Source organism: Betta splendens, chromosome 2 (genome assembly GCF_900634795.4).
Source record: "Betta splendens chromosome 2, fBetSpl5.4, whole genome shotgun sequence".
NCBI lineage: Eukaryota > Metazoa > Chordata > Actinopteri > Anabantiformes > Osphronemidae > Betta > Betta splendens.
In genome coordinates, this window is record NC_040882.2 from 13214928 (window position 1) to 13237122 (window position 22195).

The following is a 22195-nucleotide window of genomic DNA, read 5'->3' on the forward strand; positions in this document are numbered from 1 at the left end:
CTGGTTGAGCCGTTAGTTGACGCTAAATGGGGGGGTGAACAAGAAAAACAGCTAAATCAACCCAAAGACATTCTGTCGGGGGGCACTCCCCCCTGTTTCTGAGGCCTCCTCTGGGTGCGAAGTGAGCGAGTGTAGTGCAAATCCAGAGACTGAAGTGCTTTAGTTGCCCTTTGAAAGTCACTGAGGCATTAGCAATAAAACATGCTGTCCCCACAGCTTCTCCCCGAGAAGCTGCGAGTGCGCAAACAAGGAGGATGGCGCCCGTCTCGTCGCGTCCTGTGCGCTTGCTGCTTTCACATTTCTTATGAAGCAACACTCGGCTTTTGTGCCGCAGCAGCGGGACGGAGCCAACAGGCCGTGGACTTGCCTTTGAGGCCTCATTCCTGGGCTTGAGTTTTCCTCTGAGGCAGCGAGAGAGACCCAGAGCTCGTTAGGGGACAGGTACTGGGTGAAGCTGTGGGCCGGTGTTGACCTGCTGATTCTGGGTAATCGGATGTAGGAGATGAATTCAAGTTCAAGAGCTTTAGTTATAACAAGTGTGTTATCGTGCAGCCTCTCTCTAGAACATTCAAAAATTCCCCCGATACATTTGTTTTCTTGCACATTTCATGCACAATTTGCATAAATGATGTACATAAAAGCCTTACAGATATGTTTATTAAAGCGATAACTGGTTATTAATATTCTGGGATGCTTTTCTGTGTTTTACAAAATCAAGCAGCATCATGTTGCTGTTCGTACAGCTCTGCTTCGATTTATTAACAGATTGGACTGAGTAAATAACTAGTTGATCCAAGGACTAATAGCATTATCAGGTAATGTTAATATAAAGTGATAAAGTGTAAATAAAGTGAACTATTTAAGTGTTTTGTAGTTTTTTAAATTCTGGCCTGCAGCCACAAAATGAACCAGTAATACACTTGGGTCACAGGGGACCAGACAGGAGCCACGGACACTAGAACACACAAGCAAAACTACACAATACTAGGTATTAATGCGACAAAGGGTAAGTCATAATAATAAATGGAGGTATGATGCAAATAACACATGCGAGGTATAAATCAAACAAATAAAAAATAATAAACACAATGCAAATGGGGAATAGTTTTATTGGCTACAATGCAAAGTGATGTTGAGGAGCAGGAAACAGGATTCAAATAATGAAACCATGAAGACACAAGTGATGTGAATGGAACCAGGAACATAAACGTGAACATGAGAAAAAGGGGAGAAAACACAAAAAGGAGAAGAAACCAAGTTAGAAAAAGGCTGAGAGGACAGAACCATATGTCTCAGCGTGAAGCCCAATGAACTCTACTAAAGTAAAACTGTATTACTGCCCCCTGTTGGTTAAAAGCCAACATTACCAGTGGTGTCACTGCAACCGAGCAAGACGTGCACCAAAAGAGGAGCTAGTCATTTTAAAGAAAGCACAGTCAGTTTTCAAAAACATTTATTTGAAGCTGTGACAATGGTGTTAGACAGAATACTGCAAAACTATTACGCAAGTGTACACTGATGTACTGTACTCTACAGTAGGTAGGTTTAAAACTACAAACATGGGACACATCAGCGATGACTGGAGGAGAGTAAACACGAGCCACCAAGAGCTGCTCCAGGAAAGTGTGTGTGTGTGTGTGTGTGTGTGTGTGTGTGTGTGTGTGTGTGTGTGTGTGTGTGTGTGTGTGTGTGTGTGTGTGTGTGTGTGTGTGTGTGTGTGTTCTTCTATGGGAAAGGGTTGTCAGGTGTGTAGTTGAAGCTGGCATCAAGAAACATGGCCAGGGTTCCCAGGGTGCTGATGATGACGAACAGCCACAGGAAGAGACGATCCACCACCAGGGCGATGTATTGCCAGTCCTCCGTCATCTGGAAGACACACACACACACACACACACACACACACACACAAACACACACACACACACACACACACACGGTTCAGACATGGTTCAGACACAGATGCTGCATAGTGTACATGTTCAGAACCCTGGCAGCATGTGCTATGTTTTGAGGAGTTCTGACCGAGTCGTCTGCGTCCTGCTTCTTCAGCTGCTCGGCCATGTACGTCACAGCAGCGATGGCAGACTTCAGGTTGGGAGGGAGGATCAGACAGTAGTTGTCGCTGTTGGCCAGACGCTGAAGATGCACCGTGCTCTCGCACCTCAAATGAAGAAGGAGACTTGGAAAGTTAGGATAATAACACAAAAACGCCCTTTCGGCTTGTGTCTAAAATCTCAGCAGCATCTGGAGGGGATTTGATCACATCTGGCACACGCGTCCCCTCAGACCAGCAGATAAACAACCATCTTTGACATCAGCTGCCGAGTGGAGGACATTTCAACATGTCCTCTGGAGCTATGCTAATGCACCGCGCTGTCATCAGCCTCTGACAACTGAGTGACAGCAGCACGCTCCTGACTTTGAAACAACACAGGGTCAACATTTATGCCACGCTGTGACCTTTGACGCCTTCATTCTTCCCCTCACACAGCTGTTCCATAAAGCAAAACATATGAGCCGCCAGTCTTTAGCAACATTCCTCTAGGGCCGACCCAACGCGCTCAGATGGTGCGACTTCACGGCTCAACTGTATGAATCCTTGTTAGAAATGAAAATCTTTACATCCAACCATTAAACTGTTTGTGTTTACCACATTTAGTTTCAGTCTGGGTGCTCTTTTTTTTTACCTCTGCCACCTTCTCTAAACCATCACTGAGTCGTAGATGACTGTCCTGACGAGTCGTGGTTGGTTGAAAGGTGCAAAGGTCTTTAGCAAAAGCTAAAGAGAAGCTACAGTGCGCAGGTTGTTATCATAAGCCAGGATTCCTGATGGTGGGAGGCTGCACACATGCTGTCATGGATGATATGTAAGAGTGCAGGGCATGGAGCAATAAACTGCATCATAAGACATGAAAAACATGAGGCGTCCACATTCAGCTCCAGCTTGACTGCCTGGTCGCTAAAGCATTCAAACCCGGCATCTTTTGTTTCCCCCTGGTGACGTCTGGCCTAGCACCTGTTGGAGGGCCACTCGTACAAGCCCAGAAATGTGGTATATATAAAGTGTAGGGGTAAGATGCGCAGAACCTCCTGCAGCAGAGAGCGGATGACGTCAGAGAAGGAGAACAAGGGTCGCTGGGAGACAGGGAGGCGGCTGGAAGACAGTAAACATGAGCAACCCTTTAGTGTGTGTGTGTGTGTGTGTGTGTGTGTGTGTGGTGTGTGTGCAGCAGGCATGGCATCCACATTCCAAAGCTTGTATTCATTACCACGCACGCATGGAGCCCCTCTCACTATGACTCCCAGGCTACATGCACTCATTACTGTATACTGATGATATGTATGAAATGAGACAGTGTATCGGACCCACTGAAAACAACAGGCTCAGTGGATGAAGGAATAAATATCTACACGACCCAGACTGGAAGCTGATGCCCGATAGCGAACGCGTCAAGCACAGCAAAGTCCTCCCCTGCCTCAATCCGTCAGCACCGGTCTCCCCTTGCACTCGTCCGCCCATATTCTATTCTTCACCTCCCTATCCATCGCCTTTCCGTCAGGATTATAGCTAATACCCAACCTAAACAAAGGCTTAGGGGCTGGCGACTGTGGACAGGGCTGTGGGGCTTAGCCAGGGCTGAATGCAATGCCTTTGGAACGGGATGAGAGATGCCCAGCACCAGGCCCGGTTCAGGGAACGGTGGTGCCGGCCACGATGCCAACGCCGGGAAACCTACTGGTAGGTGGGAGTGAGAGCAGAGTCAGGAAGCGTGATCTGTCTGACATTTCAGATAAATAATTGCTTTTAATCCTTGGTCAGTGGTTGGTGTCTCCTACGATGAGTCATCCATCTTATCCAAGCCTCAGTGTCTCCACAAAACTTCCCTTGAGGATTATCACTGTTTTTCTGTGTCTTGAATCTTGAAACTCAACAAACCTACAGTAAATTAGATTAGAAATTAATCAAAAAGATTAAAAAGGTCAAGCTCCATTCAACACAGTGACAGTGACAAGTGATCAATCCTGTAGATTTTGATTAAACCTTTGTAATTAGTTTTGTAGTTATGAATGAAATCAGTTTTTTTTCCAGAGGAGCCCAAAGGTCTGTTTTATCCTGAGCTGAAGCGTTGGCTCACCTGACAACTATCCATCATTCCCTCAGAGATGTCTGGCAACTGATGCTAACGCAGTCAGTCTGTAAACTGAACGTGTCTGTATTAAACACGTACGGCTGAAGGCGGTGCGCACACCGTTTCAGTCCTGACAGACTGTCTCTGAGCTGCTGTGGTGATCGCTGGTCGATCAGTTGCTGCAGTGACACTTTGGTTGATTCATTCCTGTGATGGCTCTTATTAAGGTTAATAAAAAAGGGTCTTTGCTGGCATGACCTCAGGATCATCACTCACGATGGCCTAGAAGGAGATGGATCAGGATGAACTACTGGGCTTTTAAACGCAGGTCCCGGTTCGGATCCCCTCTGTAATTGTGTGTGTGTTGCCAACACTCCTTTAAGCATCGACCATGTTCCTTGTATCCTTGCGTTGACATAAAAGCAAACCATTCTCCCCTAAAGAGGGGGTGATAACAGCCGTATATGACGGCGCTCACCTGCCTCTCCAGGGTAAAACGATGTCTGGGTTGATCTTGCGGATGAAGTACTCCCCTCTAGACTGGCGCCCGTTGAAGCTCTGGGCGAGTGCGTCGTCATCAGTCTCCTCTAACATAGGCTGTTCCGGGTTCGGCCGCATCATGCCAATGTACTTGGGCAAGAAATGAATGAAGACCTGAAAAGGCAAGGTTAGAAAAACAAACCTAGGACCACAGAGTTGCTGCGTGGAGGTTCACACCCGCCTCACCTTTCGAACCCAGGCGGGCATGATGTGCGTGCTCGGGGTGCGGTGGTGCAGGTTGAGGACCACCACGCTGAGGATGACGGAGAAGGTGACCAGGATCATGGTGAACATGACGTAGTTGACGATGATGGGGATGGCGAGCGACGTCTCCGGCACCCTGTCGGCGAGCAGCAGCATGAAGACAGTCAGCGCGATAAGGACCGAGATGGAGAGAGTCATCTTCTCTCCTGCGGACGAAAAGAGCGGCTCGGAACTCATTCTGACAATCACGCGGCGAATGGAACTGTGCTATCTGCAAATTCAGAGGGCACGCGTTTGGATGTGGTGGCTTTCGACGGCCTGTTCTGGAGAAGCATTGATAAACTGGTAAATTGGCCGTATCTTCAAAGTTAATTCGAGCGATACATCACGATACCACTATTAAAGCAGTATTACACATTATTAGACAATGTTCAAGCATTTCTAGCGCCCTGTGGTCGTCATAGCGATGTGTGGTCACACAACCCTCACCTGCTCCGGGGGGCAGGTAGAAGACAAATATAGCCAAGACGCTGGTGAGGATGCAGGGCACGATGATGTTGATGATGTAGAACAGCGGCTTCCTCTCTATGATGAGGTAGAAGGTGATGTCCTCGTACAGGTCCTCCTTGACGTTCTTCCGAGTGGGTTTGTGGCGAATGGCCCATTCTCCGTTCTCTGAGGGGAGAGGGGTGATGAGGACAATGACCAGCGACCAGGAAAGAGCCGCTCAGGCCGCGGGCGAGGCCGCCGCAGGCGCCGACCTGTGAAGGCGTTCTGATCGATGACGATCTCGTGGATCTCGTTGCTGTTCTCGTCCCGGAAGTACTGCAGGTCCACCTCGCTGGCGTCGTAGGTGTACGAGCGGAACACCATGCTGCAGTTCTGCCAGTCAAACGGGAAGTACGCCACCTACAGCGTGGGGGCAGAAGGCAGCTCGTTAGGGAGGCAGTGAAGCGATGCTGAGCCTCGTGGGGGGGTGGGGGGTTGGGGGCTGCACCTCTATGGAGCAGGAGCTGCGGTAGATGGCTGGAGGAAGCCAGTTGACCGTCCCGTCATGGTAAACCAACACGTTGACGTACAGAGCCACGTCGAACTGACCGTCGTTGCTGCGCGGAGGAAGAGTCAGTGAGATAAACACACATATCAAAATATTACATGACACTTGATTGTTTGTACGGATGGAGGAGCATGCATCCTGAAGCTCTGTTAGTGCGAACAGGACGCTCACTTGTTTATGAGGTAGATGTCAGGACGCCACACCTTATTGGGGGGAATCCTCAAAACCTTAATGTCGTCATAGTCCTCTGGCTTCCACGATAACCTGTAGTCTGTCCATTCCTGGGATGGAAGGAGGCGCAAGGGACACGAGGGAGGAGGCAGATGGTGAGTAGAGGAATATCAGAGCAGACAAAAGCTGGAATCACGGCCCGACGTGACTGACTAACGCCCTAATATGTGCTGGGTTCAATCCCATTAATAAAAGCACTGTCACAAACACTCTGTGAGCACGAGGGGCAGGATTGAAACAGTGGGTGAGATGAGGCAAGAAATCATTTGTAGTTATATAAGTCAACGTCAGTCTGAGGCCGGAGCAGTGAAGCAGAGACGAGAGGCTGATGAAGATGAATGCTTCCGTCCTCGTACCAGATTCATGAACACGTTGGTCGTCATCTCGCCGTTCTTCTCGTTCTGTGGGACGAGGGACACGAATGCATCAAAGCACGAAAAGGCGCGTTCGCCTGTGTGTGTGTGAGCGCGTGGGTCGGCGTTTACCAAGCTGACGAGCTGGGACAGAGTCATCCCCACTCGCACCGTCACCTTCTCCTCCCAGTAGCGAGACGGCCTGACCTTCAGGTTGTAGCTCTTGAACAGCTTCTGGTGCAGCCGCCGCTCGGTTTCCGAGGCTCCTGGAGAATCACCGCCAGCACAACAGCAGCGCATGAACAGTGGTACCAATAATGGATAACATCTGATCATCCAGATGCTGATGATGCTCTGAAATGCCATTCCAATCACGGACGTGGGGAAGACAGGGAAGGACAGACAGGACATGCAGGAGACGCAGGCAGCAGGGCAGGTGCTGGCAAAGGTGGCTGAGCTAATGTAATTGATATGCAGCAGGGGAATGGGATCAAAGGCATGTCTGGGATGGCAGATCCATCGGGGACCAAAATAGACTCTGATTAACAAACAATGATGTGCTAATATGATTCATTACATGTTCCAGAGCAGCGCTTTGCTCCTCGGCTAAAACTGCGTAAGCGCTCCAGCAGGATGTGGGTTGAGCATCTGCTGCGTCTTCGCTGCGTCTTTTCTGGTGGCTCGTGTTTATTTATTTATTGTTTGGGGTAAAATGACCTAAACCTGTAAAAGCAGCAGGCCGCAAACTGGGACGGAGGTTGAAAACAAATGCAGGTCAAAAGGTCAAAGTCGAGTCAAGCTGAGCTACCATCCGCTAAGAGTCAGTGGCTGCAAACAGGTTTTAAATATGATTTCAACAGAGGAGGCAGAATTGACTGAACTAACTGGACCAACAATTGCCCGTTAGGTGATTTGAGTGTTTCAAAGTGAGTTGGTTTGTGTGTGAACAGAAGACTGACAGATGGAGACACGATCAGTGTTTGTTCTCTATCCCTAACATGAAGTCAAAGGTCAAATCAAAGTCAGTCAAACACGGTAGTTCCCCTCTTCTGTCCACTGGCTGCACTAACGCTAAGTTATGTGGTTAGTCTGACATCATTGCTCCAGGCCGTGTCCTTACCCGTGGATGCGAGGCAGAGGCAGCACGCGATGAGAACCACGATGTCGAGCTTCATCTCCATTCGTCCAGCCGTCATCGCCTCATGACTTACGAGTCCGCAACCGTTCCGCAAATTCACCCGCAGCCTATAGGGGCGAGCATCCACGACGGCCAACGCTGGGATGCTGGCGTGCAGCACGAAGCCTTCGCCAAACTACCAGCGCTGCCTCCTCTCCTCTGACTCGCCGGGCGAAACCATGGCCCGACTGGGGCGACGGGGGGGCGGAGTCTGTGCGCGGGGCAGGCACCTGTTAGTGCTCGCCAACATGAGGCCGTGACTGTGTGGGCGGGAGGGGGGCGGGGGGTTGGGGGGGGGGGGGGGGGGGGGGGGGGGGGGGGGGTGTAGTGGGACGGGGTGAAGACACCCCTTTAACTTTTACTTGTTGACTCCTTCCAACCAGCCGCGTGCGCGCCACCGCCGGCACAGATCTATTGATAGAACCGGTTCACGGTGCCGTTGGAACACTGAGGCCTCTGAACTCCGCTTCACAGACGCTGGGTGGAAACCTGCGGGGCCGAGTCTAGATTCTGCCGTCAGGTGTGAACGTACGTGGTTTGTTCCGATCGCGCAGACAAAGAACTTTCATCCCGCTGATGCCGAGCTGAAGCAAAACGCCGAGCGAGAAAAACGCGTCGAGTGAGACGTTGTTGCTATGGAGACGTTAAAAGAAGTGAAGGCGACATTGATTCTGCTGCTTCTTGGATCCTTCATCCATAGAGTTCACATCTGAGCTTCAAAGGTCGTGAAGTTCTCCTGTCGCATAAAAAGCAAACCCCCTGTCTTCTCTGCGTCTTTCACAGCCTGTAGTTCCTCATGTGCGTGAGTTCGTCCCACCGTCGCTCCCCTGAGCCGCTCGGGAGACACAGAGAATGTGGAGGAATCAGCCCAGCGAGGCCCCCGCGCGTTTCACACAGTAGTGAGACAATCAGCCGAGGATAGAAACGAGTGCTGCTCAGTGAGCTGCTGTGACTGTGTGCACACGACAGGGCCTGGAGTGGGTGCGCGTTCACACACAGCAGCACCAGGGAAGACCGTGCAGCTAAGCCCCGCTACCGGGCCCATGGCGCATCCATGTGTGCGCTTATTATTAGCGTCGGGGACAGGTGATGGAGCTTTTCCTACCCTCCCTCAGATCCTCATTTAAAAAAAAAAAAAAAAAAAAAGACTAAATAAAAGCAGGAGATTAAGAGGACAGGTGTCATGTGAGAGGAGTGAGGAGCTAGAGCGCGGCTCCGCCGTGCTGTATAATGGGAATTCCTCCGGGCTGTTGGTGCAGCTGGTGAAGTGAGCTGCCCCCGACGTACAGTAAGAATAGCCTCCATGCAAAGGCACCACATGCAGCAATGGTGACAATACAGAGGGGATTACCACGGCTGCAGAAATACCCAGGAAGCATGCGGCGCACACACGCCAGGGCATTCTGACCCCGGGAACGGGAAACCTGCTGCTTGTGCATTACGGCATCTGGTTTGTCCCAGTGTTTATGTGTTTGCACCTCCAGCACACGTACTGTACATTTATGAAGCCCCAACAGGACGTCATGATGTGACACAGCTGCTCGTTTGACCAAGGAGGCTCACAATGCTCGTTTATTACCTAGTTCTTCACAGCATTCACTATTTACAGTATGGGACTGTTTATAAAGAGCAAAAATAAACTGGTATGAGGAATAATAATTAAAAAAAAGACTTGAAACGGTGCGGGGAAGGTTAAAATCATGTCTCTAGCACTGTAAAGCATTTCATGCATTAACATAGTTCTTATTCCCACACGTCTCGGTACATTTGAAAGGAAGGAGCTCGTGAAAGTCTCATGGTGCTTTAAACGGATCGGTGGGCGTGTGGTTGAAGCTGGCATCTGCGAAGATGGCCAGCGTGCCCACGGTGGTGAAGACGACGAATATCCAGAGGAACATGCGGTCCACCACCATGGCCACGTACTGCCAGTCCTCCTTCAGCTGAATGGGGAAGAGGGGGGGGTGAGATAGAAGATAAACAGAGAGCAAAGGGAGGAAGAGGCAGAGGCTTTACAGCATTAGAAAAGGTGGAACTCACAGCCTCGTAGTCCTTCTCAGACTGCAGAGCCTCTGCTATGTACGTGATGGCTTCTATGGCCGACTTCAGCTCATCGGGCAGCGTGAGGTAGCTGCTCGGGCCGTCGATGAACTTCCTCAGGTCCGTGCAAATGCCGTCTGGCTGAAACCTGCACAGGCACCGAGAGCGCGCTCACAAAACGCAGCAGGAAAAGGTCTCCCAGTTTGACCAATGCCGGCGTTTAGGGGAGAGACCACAGCCACACAGCAGTAAACAGATGCACGCGGACCTGCGGCGTGTTCAGGGTGTGGGAGGATTGGACGTGTTCATGAGCCGGTTTCGTACTCCGCTCACACTCAGGACTGAAACCACGGCGCGAGTACCCCCCCGGTCTCACTCCGCATCTGCTGACTCGGCCCGTTTGTGTTTGTTGCCCTCGGTTACCAAACACCAGTTGGGACCACGGTGCCAGGAGTTGCTTGGGGATGCGATGGGGGGGGGGTCGCCACAACATCACAGCCTCTGCCGTTAGGCTTCACAGCCCGGTAGCAACTGTAAATCACATTCTTCTCCTTCACTTTTTCCTGAGCCTGATATTAAAACGGTTATTTATTACTGCAATGTTTAGAAAACCCAAACACAGGTGGGCTCATTAGGTTCTTGTGAATTTTCCTACATCGATTCAAGCGGCTCAAAGCGTTGCCTCTTCTGCTGTCTCCTGCTGTATGCAGCGTGCCCTTGAGCAATGACGCATGGATTCCTATCAGCTGATTCCAGTTGGGAACCAAACCTGCAGTAGTATCACAGCGCGACTGTCTCTGCAGAGCTGAGAAATGACAGGTGCCCTTGAGAATAAGAGATGGTTCTGGTGATTATAACATACAGCAGGTCTTTGTTTTGGAAGCTGGCCATCAGTTTGATACTCAACACTAACACCTTTCTGTTTCTCACTCTAACTAATCGCTTGAGGGTCCACATGACCTTGTCCAAACAAACTTAAATTAGCTTTTGCTGAACAGCTGCCATTTCCAGACATCTGGTGTCTTATTAAACACCTCAAATATTAATCACCTCCTCTTAGGAACTGTCTGACAAAAACCAAAAAAAAAGGTTAGGTGCAGTTCAACAAGTCCGCCGCCAGGGCGCAGTATTGCACCGTGTCATTAAGCGTAAAGCAGTAAAGCAGGACTCCTGCAGCACAGCGTTGGTCGTTCTGCGGCACATGGACACGGGGGCTGTGAGTGTGGCAGGTGACTGGGCCGGGCCCTAAGATAGGCGGAGCCTCATCAGGTAGACGGAGATGAGAGAGGGAGGGGGAAGAAGGCGGGGGAGGCACTGTCTGACCCCCCCCCCCCATCTCTCCCTCCCTCGTGGCCTCAAGTAGCACTTCATCAGCGAGAAGTAAATGACTATTCAGGAGGCTAATTCAACTAAAACTGGCTGGGTCTGGTGCCAGGACACGCACTAATTCCAATTAAGGAGGTGTGCGAGAGCGCGCGGGCCCCAGAGAGATAGTGCTGTCTCATCTAACTGCTTTACCAGAGCAGCCCCCCCCCCCTCCTCCTCCTCCTCCCGCCGTCACCTGTTCCTTGGCCGTCCCTCCACTGTGTCACAGCCGACGGTGCAAGTCGTTATTATTATAGCTGTGGCTCTCTGCTGCCTCCACCCTTTACGTTTAGCAACGTCCCAGTTCTCACGAGGTGTGAAGGGTAAAGCGGGGAGCGACCGCAGGAGATGCTGGAGCAGCAGGGAGGCGGACACAGGGCAGCCGACCTGCAGCCATTAACGCTGAATTATGTTAATGCGTGTACGGCGGCAGCGATTCACAACACAATTCATCTCGCAATGAAACGTTTGAGACACAACCGCGCAGAGTTCCACAGAACACCCGACAAAACTTAAACTGAACTTAAGCAAAGTTAAAGTATCGGTTCCTTCCACAGTAATCATTACTTACAGTATATTATACTGCACGACAGTTGACAACAGCTGAGCAGGTCTCACCTGTTGGGCTTGGGAAACAAGATGGAGAAACTGGGCTTGCGGATGAAGTACTCGTCGGCCACTTTGCTGATGGCCATCTTTTTCTCCTTGTGGGGGAGGGTCTCCAGAGACAGCGGGGTCTCCACCTTGGGCCTCAGCATGCCCAGGTAAGGAGGCAGCATGTGGATGAAGATCTGCAGAAAGCAGCAGCATCAAGAGTGACATGCTTCTGTCATTTAAGCCAGACCTCAGTGGAGCGCTCACTGGATCTCCCAGATCCCTCGTAAATCCCGGTATTCAAAATCCATTTGTTTGGATTCTCGCTTCACGATTTATGGGGCCGCCGAAATGTACTTGCCCTGTATTTCCCTATTACGCCGAGCAATGACTCAAAATGTTGAATTTAGCAGCCAGATAACCTTTGAGAACAGCTGCTGCTGAATGATGGCTAACGCTTCCCAATCCCTCACCGTCTCCGCTCAAGGTGTCCTTGAGGCGCGCGCTCGATGCTCCATTGGAGCTTCTTAGCCACGGAAGCTACTGGACGCCTCCCACATGTGGCTCATTAAAACAGGAAGGAGAGATCTATGCAGTCGTTTCTCGCAGCCACGGGCTGGCGAGCGTTGGCTGTCGGACATGGAGCCGTCTTTCAGAAGACAGAAACGCTAAAAGCCAAAATCACGGGCCAAATGTTAAGTCTCGATCAATATGATAAAAGCTGTCAACAGCTTCATTAGCTGCACTCTGACGTTCTCAAGCTCTCGGCCTGTCAGCGTTGACAGAAGGATGTCAATAACAGCCCCTGGCAAGGAAGCGCTCTGCGGCTACCGCTGAATGTACCGATCGCATGTAAAACTTGAAATCACCGTTTCACTCTTTAGAATTAGACGCACAGACTAAAGTGGTCAGCGAGGGAGCGCGTGCGTTGGAGCTGCTGAGCTTTAATCCGTCGCTGTGTGCAGTGGCAGGTCTGCAGCAGCATCGTGACGCCACCGGCAGACTCCTGCTGCTCCCGCGGATCCTCAGCTTTACATTCTTCGCTGTGTGGTGCTGAGTTACTTCAGTGAATAACTTAAGGACATTAAGGATGTTGCCCCAAAATCTTCCGGGAGCAAAACAAGTAAACAAGAACATCTATAAACATGCTGGACAGAAATACATGTTTGGTTCTCTGCATATTAAAGTTTGACTTTAGCAAGTTTAATAATACATTTATCTCCTCACCAAATATTTTTTAAAATATAGAAATGATTTTGAAATATTCATTAAAATTTTTAAATCTATTACTGTATCTGTGAAATTCAAATGTACCCAATTAAAAGAGTCCTGCTGTTTAGTTTCCTCATAAAGTAAAAAAGATGTTTACAGTTTACTGATGTAAAGATGCTTACAGTCAGTGTTAATCACCGGAACCTTTCAAGTATATTTTGTTGATTTTCATCCTCAAACGGTTGAAAAACTGAAAACTGAAAAATGCTTCGCGGCCTCTTGCAGCGTATCCTGAGTCATTTTGTGAAACGAATAAACGGAGCACAACGCTCACTCACAACTTGCTGACACCTGACACTTTCCCTGCATCTTGGCACATCACGCGACGCCTGGAGCCTGCGTCTACAAAGACCTTTCTCTTGTTTCCCAGCTGGTGCAACTGCGCGCACAGACCAGGGCTTCAAACAGGAACATACTGTAGCTCCAGCAGCGTGACCAGCTCAAAGGTCATCGAAGCCTCGGGAGCGAGACCGTCCACACGAGAGGCACAAAAGATGAGGTGAGGTTTTTTTTTTTATAAATATTCAGTGTTGCTGCCAAAGTTGATGTATATTTGTCATTTTAACCTCATACAGTACATGTGTCATTTTAACAAATGCAATAACAACTTCATAATCTAGTTCTCACTCAGTGCTTCCTCACACATGATAACTTATTATCTGTGAAGTGAATGTGAAGGGAAAAATCACAGGGGAACAGTGCAGGAGCCCCAGTGAAATCAATGTTGTCCAAAGTGTGGCAGAACTTGGAGCAAACTATAGAACAGCTGCTCAGGGCTGTAATTGGCTCCACATAATGTCCAGTAAGGGCAGCAGCTACTAATGGAGGTTAATGGCATAACATGACGCTCAGGTTAAAGACGCTATTGACTTAATTATTTAATGCTCCTCAACCTAAAGTACTGCCACCAACCACTGGCACAGTGCTACAAGCTAATGGAGTATTAGTAGTTATTACCAGCCATTCATCTCCTTTAATCAAGCTGGGGACATCACCTTGCGGACCCACATGGGCATCTGGTGGGTGTTGGGGGACCGGTGGTGCAGGTTGAGGACGACCACGCTCAGGATGACGGAGAACGTGACCAGGATCATGGTGAACATGATGTAGTTGACGATGATGGGGACGCCCAGCGAGGTCTCGGGGATCTTATCAGCCAGCAGCAGCAGGAACACGGTGAGGGTCAGGAGCACATTGATGGACAGCCCCATCTTCTCACCTGGTAGGAAAAGAATGGACCGACAATAATGCAAATTAAAAACACATTCTACAGTAAGTTAAGCCTCCTCAGTGTCATGTATTGTGTGTTCATCAGTATCGATTAGCATGTTAGCATGGTTTACTCTGCATCATAGGACGCCATCATGTGCCGTTTGGTGCATGAATTCTGGCGGTGTTTGTGTCAAACGTAATGATTTTCTCACCAGCAGCTTCTGATTAGAATGGATGAGACCATAGTGTCACATAAAACCTGACCTTTGCCCACTGGATCCTAATATTGTCATCACTGAGCCCTATAAAACATGTGCACAATTGGAAGTCACATTCTTGGATTCTGGTGACGGCACATTTACAAGGATACAACAGACCCGAGGCTGCAGCGAACTCGACCTTTGACCCCTACAACCTGCTCTGTTGATAATTTTATCCGAGTGGACAAATGTTCCAGCGTTGTTTGATGTATTGCGTTTACAAGAATGCACCGTTGGAGGGACGACCTGGAATCACAATGCCCCTACGTCTCCATGAAATCCCAGGGACACTCACACAGCGTGACCTTGTATTACAGTATGTAATAAATGAGTCATTAAACACAGTCATGCAGTGAGGATCTTTTACGACCTTATGCTTGATTTAACTAACGGGGAAGGAAGTTATCCAGCTCTCTTAAGACGCGTTATGTTTAGCAGCAAGTATTGATTTTACACATCAGGATAAATTTTATCACCATGATTAATTTTACTCGGACGAGGTAATCTCGGGGTTTGGAAATGTTATTGGCTGCACTATGAGACATTGGATACAGTGTTTGTTGAAGCAGGACCCATCAACACTTCATCTTATTTTTGCATGGAGAGCAATAACACGTTGATAGAGCACCCGTTTAATATGCATGGAGTATGAGCACATTTACATTTCTATTAAGTGTTTTGATTCACTGCAACAAAAATCGCTAGCTCTACAGTGAAAATCTCGCTCGGTGCCTAATGATTAGGCTTTCAAAAAAACTATAACTGAATCATGTTAAGCGCAGCAAACAAAGCACAAGCCGAGCGCTTTCAGACGTCAGAGGTCTGCTTTCGTACCCTTTTGGCCGTGAGCTTATTGATTCTGCAGTGCTCCCGGAAACAATGATCTAATCTGAACCTGAATCGTTCGTGCTGGTAATTGGACAGATGTGTGATTGGCCAATTCAAACCGACCACACAAAGGAGATTAGGAAATTAAAGGGTGCAGCAGTTTTAAAAGATAAACGGTGTAGCAAGAACATCCAAACTAAAGCTGTAGTTTGGATGAACCCCCCTGACCTTGAGTTGCTAATAAATGGGTTTGTACCTGCGTCGGGAGGCAGGTAGAAGTTAAAGATGGCGATGATTGTGATGAGGATGCAGGGGAGGATGATGTTGAGGACGTAGTACAGAGGCTTCCTCTCGATGATCAGGTAAAAGGTCATTTCCTCGTACTGGTCATCGTTCATGTTCTTCCTGCTCGGTTTGTGCCTGATGTGCCACTCGCCGCCCTCTGGAGACGCATTCGCATTGGGAAACGTTCCAATAAATATCAGCCAATTTACTGTTTTACACCACAAGCAACACATCTGCATACCGCAAGGGGTCCGGGCAAAAGTGCAGACGCTGCGGAGCAAGTTAAAGGCACTCAAGTGACCGTGTTTTAGAATTTAAGCAAAAGCAACTAACGGGAGAGAAGACTAGGATCTGTTCTGTTGTTTGTTTCCCACCAAACCCTCACCACTGAAGGCCTCGTCCAGCAGGATCTCCCGTATCTCCTTGCCCTTCGAGTCCCGCGCGTACTGCAGGTCGATCTCCGTCGAGTCATACGTGTACGAGCGAAACTGCATGCTGCAGTTTTGCCAGTCGAACGGGAAATATGTAACCTGGGCAGCAGAAACGACAGTCGGAAAAAAGGAAGGGGGCGCATCAGAAGAGCAGAAAGGTGCAGTCGGGTCGAGGATTCTGTCACCTTCACGCCGCAGGAGCTGCAGTACAGGGCAGGGGGCGTCCAGGTCACCCTCCCATCACTGTAGGCCTGCACATGGACATGCAGGGCCACGTCAAACACCCCGTCGTTACTGCAAAAGAGCCACACAAAGCATTAATACAGCCTCAGCAGTAGTTTGGTCCCATAACACCTCACCATCTTCATTTGCATAAGCTGGAAAGCTATTCTGGCTTGCTATTGTAATGTGACTCGTGTCCCATGTAATGCTGTGCCATCGTGTCCACTAGCAGGGCCACAGCTTCAAAGTGTGAAGCTAATTATGCAGAAAAGGGCAAAACATAGCCTTTGACCCCCGCGGACACACATCACCATGGGTTTGGGCCCGTTTATTAAGCCACCACTTCCCGTCATTCAGCCTCCTCTGCTTTTTATTCTGCGCAGTAAAGCCGAAATTTATTTCTCCTGCCAAGCGACACGGGTCAGAGTGAACAAAATGTGAGCGGGACCAGTCTCGCCTCAGGCCTCACTGAGCCCTTTTAACCGACACAGGCATGTTTAAATGCCGCACTAATGTCCGATGAGGCGCCATAAAGACGTCCAATCAGCCGCACGCGTTGAGTTGTCTGACAGGAAGCACGGTGGCCTTTATGGCTCTGATGATCAGACCCTCCTCAGCCTCGCTGGCGATAATGACCAGCATGGATCACGCACGGAGCAGCCTTTTACATTTATGTGCATAGATTATTTGCCTGCACGCTTGCAAATGAACGGAGCCCAGGCTGCAGTGGCCGAGCAGGAAAAGAGGCCACACTCGCTGTTTTCCTTGTTCTGTTTAATGCTGTGACATATAGTTTTTCCATTTCACTGCTGCTGTACTGTAGCAGGTCTTTAACCTAATGCCCACTGGGTGCAGCTGTGCGCTCCGGCTCCAACAATCTGCCGCTTGTCAGCCCGTTTAGCAAGGCCCGCTATTTTAGTGTATTAAAGGACCGGATGACAAGAGGCACAGTCACTTCACGCCAGGGCGCCAGGAATCCAAATCTACGCTTCCTGGATGGATTCAAGTCACCGCGCCGCTCTTTCTATCAGGTCTTGTGATGAATGTGTGTGCAGCGCTTGTGCTCACTTATTGATGAGGACAATGTCAGGCAGCCAAACCTTCCCAGAGGGAATGCGCAGCACTTCGATCCCATCGTGCTCCTTCGGCTTCCACGACAGTCGATGATCTGTCCATTCCTGTTTGAAACCAAACACGAAGCGTGTGTTTATGCAGAAATGTGGAAATTGGACAAAATGGCAAAGACTTTGCACTAGAAACTGTAGCTAATTAGTCATTACAGCACTTCACTTTTTGGAGTCCATTGGGAAGTTTTCCCCATGCATTTGTCCTCACATAACAAAACCAGCATTTGCATAATTTTCCATTTCTTCTTCTAAATACTTCACTTGATTATTTGTGATCTGCACATGAAAGAGAAGGTCTTCACTAAATGAGCTAGTTTCCAGTAGAGATGATCATGTGTTAATGGAGACTGTGCATGAGGGTTAAACATTCCCTTCACTGCAGTTACTGATTGTATTATTGCCAACAATAACAAAAAAATCAAAAGGGTGAAGCAGTGCAACAAACACACAGTAAACGTGAGGTGAAACTTCCTGAAATAAATTAACTTACCAGATTCATGACAACAACTGTACTCATTTCTTCATTTTTCATATTCTGAAAGGCAAATAGAGGGAAGTCTCTGGGTTATTAGGCAGTGAAAGGTGATTTGCAGGGTGGTGCTGCTGGGGGGAGCTCAAACTTGTATGGTTACTTACAGTATTGCTCATAATGCACATCTGATCGTGTTGTAGAATGATGTGTGTGTCACTGTTTCCTTTCACAAACACCCATACTACAGTACTTAAGGGTGTGCATCTCAGTGACACACGAGTGTATACAGCATGTGAGCATACAATTGTGTATCCAGTAGGAAAGCAGAGCTGCCCTGAGCTGGGCCTGCTATTTAAAACACTGGGTGGAATGTCAGAGAGACAGCTGGGACAGAAACAGGGAGGGGGGCAAGGAGAGAGAGAGAGAGAGAGAGAGAGAGAGAGAGAGAGAGAGAGAGAGAGACGTTCTCACACAAACACATACTTTGAACACTAGCCATTGCGTCACTGACCCAATGCTTCCCGGTACTACTGAGTCAGTAATGTCAGCTGTGGCCAGAAGGACACTGTGGCTCTGAGTGGATCGTCTTTAAGATGCTTTTCCTCCAGAGCTTCAGGCTCCCAAGTGAGAATGAGACTGACCTTGACTGGAGGTGTGAGTTTGCTTAGTGTAGATGTGTGTGTGTATTACTTACCAATACCTAGAGACTTACAGTAATGAAGATGGTGAGGGTGGGGGTGGGTACATACAGTACAGTAAAGATGGGGAGAACTGGTTAACCAGCTGTCATTGAACCCCCCACCCCAAAAAAATCATGATGATCAAGTGTGGAGGTGTCAAAGGACAAACCCCATAGTAGTATCATCGTCATTATCTACAGTATGTGTTGCCAACAAAAGTGCTCTCCATTGGAATCAACGCAATGGGCTCAAACTACCAAGTTTCCCTGTGTTTGAGTCAGACTCTTATATCATCACACAGGCAGAAATCCAGTCCGTGGATGTTGTTCAAAAACTATTTCTCAGCAAGAGTGAAGTAAATGAATGGCACAGTTCATTGGTAGCGTGAAACTCAGCAGGACAGCGAGTGCTGGATGCAGAAGCAGATGGCACTTACATGTACTCACTGGGCTAAAGCATCTTTACAGTACAACTGGTGGTCAGTATTTTGTTTTCCTGTCATTTGTGACTAGAGGAGTATGTGATCCTCAGCAAGCACAACTCCACTTAAAACCCTTGCATGTGAAAATCAGACTTCCCTAAATCATGTTACTGTACATACAGTAATGTCTCACCAGTCCAACAAAGGAGGAGAGCATCATGCCCACACGGACCACCACCCTCTCCTGGGGGGTGCGTGCTGGACGAACTTTAAAGTTGTACTTGTCAAACAGCTTCTTCATCAGAGCCTGCTCCACTTCAGTGGCACCTGAAGGACAAGTAGACAGAACCTTTGTGACGACCATGCGAGAACACTGGTAAACCTGACTGACGAAAGCAACAATAAACAGACCCTTTAGCTCAGTCATAGATGTACAGTAGGCTGTGTCCCACAGTAGCAGGTGGCGACCAGACTAGATGTACGGTATCATGGTCGAGTTCATAAATATCATAGGGTTAGAGCCATACATGCCAGTGTGTTGTCTCGTCTCCTGGTGAGCTGCAAACTTTGGTTTTGCCCATTAGCAGTGATATTAATGTCTGATGTCATGTCTGTCAAGTCGTACACTTTCCCCAATCCGGATCTTTGCATACCACCGTCTTCTACAAAACTCCTGTTTTATTTGCACCGATTTCCTCCTCAGTGTCGGAGGGTGAGAAGCATTTATAATCGGCAGCGCTAGTGACGCAGCATTCATCACGTTGGGCGCAGCTGTGGCCCCAGCAGGATCTGACCTGACGGGAATAAATGACAACGATCACTCTGCACGGCACCCCCATTAGCCAGGCACAGGGCTGCGTGGCTGCGGGTAGTCACGGGTGGAGGCGGTTGTGGAAGGCCACGCTTTAGCATTTACTACCCAGCCGCTGGCGCCGCTGATTCGGCTGAAAGGTCAGACAAGACCAGGGACGCCAGATGAGGCCTCAGCTAATGTGAGTGGACTTCATAATTTCACCCCCAACGATGATCACATCAGCAACAAGAAGAGATGATTATTATTTGAACATTGCACTTTTGTCCCCCACCAAGTCAAGAAATGTGTTGTCTGACAAGAGAAGCTGTGGTTTTCTGTTCAGAAAAGGATGCCAGATTGTCGATAACTGTTTCTGTTATAGTGTCCGGCAATATTTGGCTGAAGTCTTAAGATCCAAATTCATACAGATACAATACATTGTGAATAATTAAGTGATTAATGAAGTAGTTTGATGTTAGCATACTTTTGCCATGACTGTGAATCTGTCTGGTAAATAGTTCCTGCTAAGCATTAGCATACAAGGATTATGATAGCATTTAGCTTGAAGCCGGAAGCAACACACACAGAGGTTTAATCTTAGTAATTTAAATGTTATAATGATCAATAACGTTGTTCAGTTAGGAAAAGACATTCATACATATCAAACCAACAAGAGCATAATCGTAACTCTTTTTGCGTGAATCTCAGACCATGACTGTAAACTAACTAAAATGTAAATTACACGACACATAATTTAAAATAATTATTAATTATTGAGCTTAAGACTTAGTTTTTTTTAAGTCACATCATCATCATTACCTTTTGACTGAATGTAAAAGGTTTGTTACTTACCTCCCAATGTGCCCAGGCTTCCTAAGCAACACGCCAGCAGAAACAGTCCCAAGTTCTTCATGGTGACGTCCAGGACAAAAAACTAAAAACACAACGCGTCACCTCGTCAAAACAAACAGAACTTCGTATTTTCTTTGTCTTCCTCTCCAGTGCAACTCTTGCTGGCAGTCTTCAGTGAGAGCTTTGTTTTGGATAGTTTGGACTGTTGTCGTCTGTCACTCAGGCCATTCGGCCAAATGGTGCGGTCTCCAGTTACCCCCTGAGCACAGGGCTGGGGTGGTGGGTTGTGCGTCACTGCTCACCCATCCCCACCCCCTGGCTCAGGCTGAGCCTGCATGACTCTGCCCGGGCAGTTTACCCAACTACACACTGTCAAAACAAAGATCTGTGAGACTGCAGCTCCAGCCAGGCTTCTCTATTAGATGGTACATCATCCTAGAGAATATTATGTAATTCTAATAGTTACAGGATTGCAAGTGGAATATTGCCTAGATTCAAAAGTTCAGTTTTACAGCTGTTTAGATCGGCCACACTGAACCTTAACTATTAAGTCTAGCAAGGATGCCCCATTGCTGGAAAAAGATACACAAGCTCTCAATACAGTTTTAATAATAGTTGAAGCAAACGGACCTTAAGCACCTACTTTATGGGTTTGGGGGAATGCTGGGATATGAAGTCCATGAGGACCATAGACTCTGGAGGACGCTTGACGTTAGCGTGGTGTGGTTAATCAAACACCAGCAAAGTAAACGCATGGCACGAGGCATCAACAAGCTAAGAACACAGGAAACCTGAAAGAAAGTGCAGGCATTGGGGAAAACTCTAACACACAGAACTTCGATCCTGCTCAGTGTCAGCAGACAAGTACAGTACATTTACTGATGAATGAGGCTTTGGAGCAAGAAAACCCCCAAGTCGAGAAAGTTCAAATATTAAACTGTGTATAATCACTTTGTTCCAGTGACCCAAAATCCATTTTTCTTCCTCATTCTCTTCTTTGTCACTACAGCAGGGTGCCATCCATCTCTGTTGCTGTGATTTCCCTGCAGCCCTCTCTTTGTGCTATGAGGACTGAACAAGAACGCAGATAGTCTAGCAGCTACACCTTCCACCTACCACCACGCGTCCCTTTCCTCTCGGACATCCCCTGCAATAAAACTCATCTATTTTCCCTTTGTATCTCTCTGTACGCTCCCTCGCGCTACCGTGCTGTCACACGGCGGTCGACCATCCACGCCGGCGTAATTTATGGTCCACTGTCACTGCCATTTGGATTGCTGCCAATTTAATTACCATAGAAGCTAACTATTAACAGCTAGCAGCCAGTGTCAAGTCGCACATCAAATCACTGGTCAGGAGGGAGATTATAAAACTCACGTTGGCACCGACTCAAATTCAGTGATGTGTCCCAGAGCAACTATTAGACATCAGTGTTTACTTCAGAAGCGAGCAGTTAACTTAGATTGGAATGGTTTTTCAACCATGATTGTTTTATTCACTGTTAAACAGCTTCTTGAACTCAGTTTTAACAGTAAGACTTCAGAAACGTTTCATCCCATCTGTTTAAAGTATCTTTAAATAATCATAAGATACATTCCCACGTTGTATTCAGCCCCAGAAAAGACAGAAAAACACAAAAAAACTCTCAGGAG

At 48.2% G+C, this 22195-nt stretch overlaps 2 protein-coding genes across 3 annotated transcripts; both read right to left on the minus strand.

Annotated features, from left to right (window-relative positions):
• Nucleotides 1-1436: 1436 nt before the first annotated feature.
• Nucleotides 1437-9100, minus strand: chrnb1l (cholinergic receptor, nicotinic, beta 1 (muscle) like). 2 transcript variants are annotated; one of them, XM_055503689.1, is made up of 11 exons: nt 7636-9100; nt 6648-6781; nt 6519-6563; nt 6103-6212; nt 5872-5980; nt 5636-5783; nt 5364-5549; nt 4857-5080; nt 4609-4784; nt 2023-2161; nt 1437-1866 (listed from the first exon to the last, which is right to left on the minus strand). In XM_055503689.1, exons 1-11 carry the CDS (start codon nt 7709-7711, stop codon nt 1726-1728), a joined length of 1488 nt encoding a protein of 495 aa, XP_055359664.1. In that variant the 5' UTR covers nt 7712-9100; the 3' UTR covers nt 1437-1725. The 2 variants fall into 2 exon arrangements, with proteins under 2 accessions (XP_055359664.1, XP_028987844.1); XM_029132011.3 differs by having other exon boundaries at nt 6648-9100.
• A 146-nt stretch (nt 9101-9246) lies between these two features.
• On the minus strand, nt 9247-20797 carry chrnb1 (cholinergic receptor, nicotinic, beta 1 (muscle)). The gene is made up of 11 exons (XM_029142872.3): nt 20544-20797; nt 19092-19225; nt 17816-17860; nt 17267-17376; nt 16162-16270; nt 15931-16075; nt 15517-15702; nt 13956-14179; nt 11713-11885; nt 9730-9877; nt 9247-9632 (listed from the first exon to the last, which is right to left on the minus strand). Exons 1-11 carry the CDS (start codon nt 20602-20604, stop codon nt 9486-9488), a joined length of 1482 nt encoding a protein of 493 aa, XP_028998705.1. The 5' UTR covers nt 20605-20797; the 3' UTR covers nt 9247-9485.
• Nucleotides 20798-22195: the final 1398 nt, after the last annotated feature.

Excerpts from the sequence above, each read along its gene's own strand:
- chrnb1l (XM_029132011.3), bottom strand. The coding sequence starts at position 6,926 with ATGTCCTGTCTGTCCTTCCCTGTCTTCCCCACGTCCGTGATTGGAATG. Across the intron at positions 5,981-6,102 it reads GACATCTACCTCATAAACAA|CAACGACGGTCAGTTCGACG; the intron begins GTGAGCGTCCTG and ends TCCTCCGCGCAG. Across the intron at positions 4,785-4,856 it reads TGCCCGCCTGGGTTCGAAAG|GTCTTCATTCATTTCTTGCC; the intron begins GTGAGGCGGGTG and ends TTGCCTTTTCAG.
- chrnb1 (XM_029142872.3), bottom strand. The coding sequence starts at position 20,604 with ATGAAGAACTTGGGACTGTTTCTGCTGGCGTGTTGCTTAGGAAGCCTG. Across the intron at positions 14,180-15,516 it reads CTACCTGCCTCCCGACGCAG|GTGAGAAGATGGGGCTGTCC; the intron begins GTACAAACCCAT and ends TTTTCCTACCAG. Across the intron at positions 9,878-11,712 it reads TTGTTTCCCAAGCCCAACAG|GTTTCAGCCAGACGGCATTT; the intron begins GTGAGACCTGCT and ends GTGCCTGTGCAG.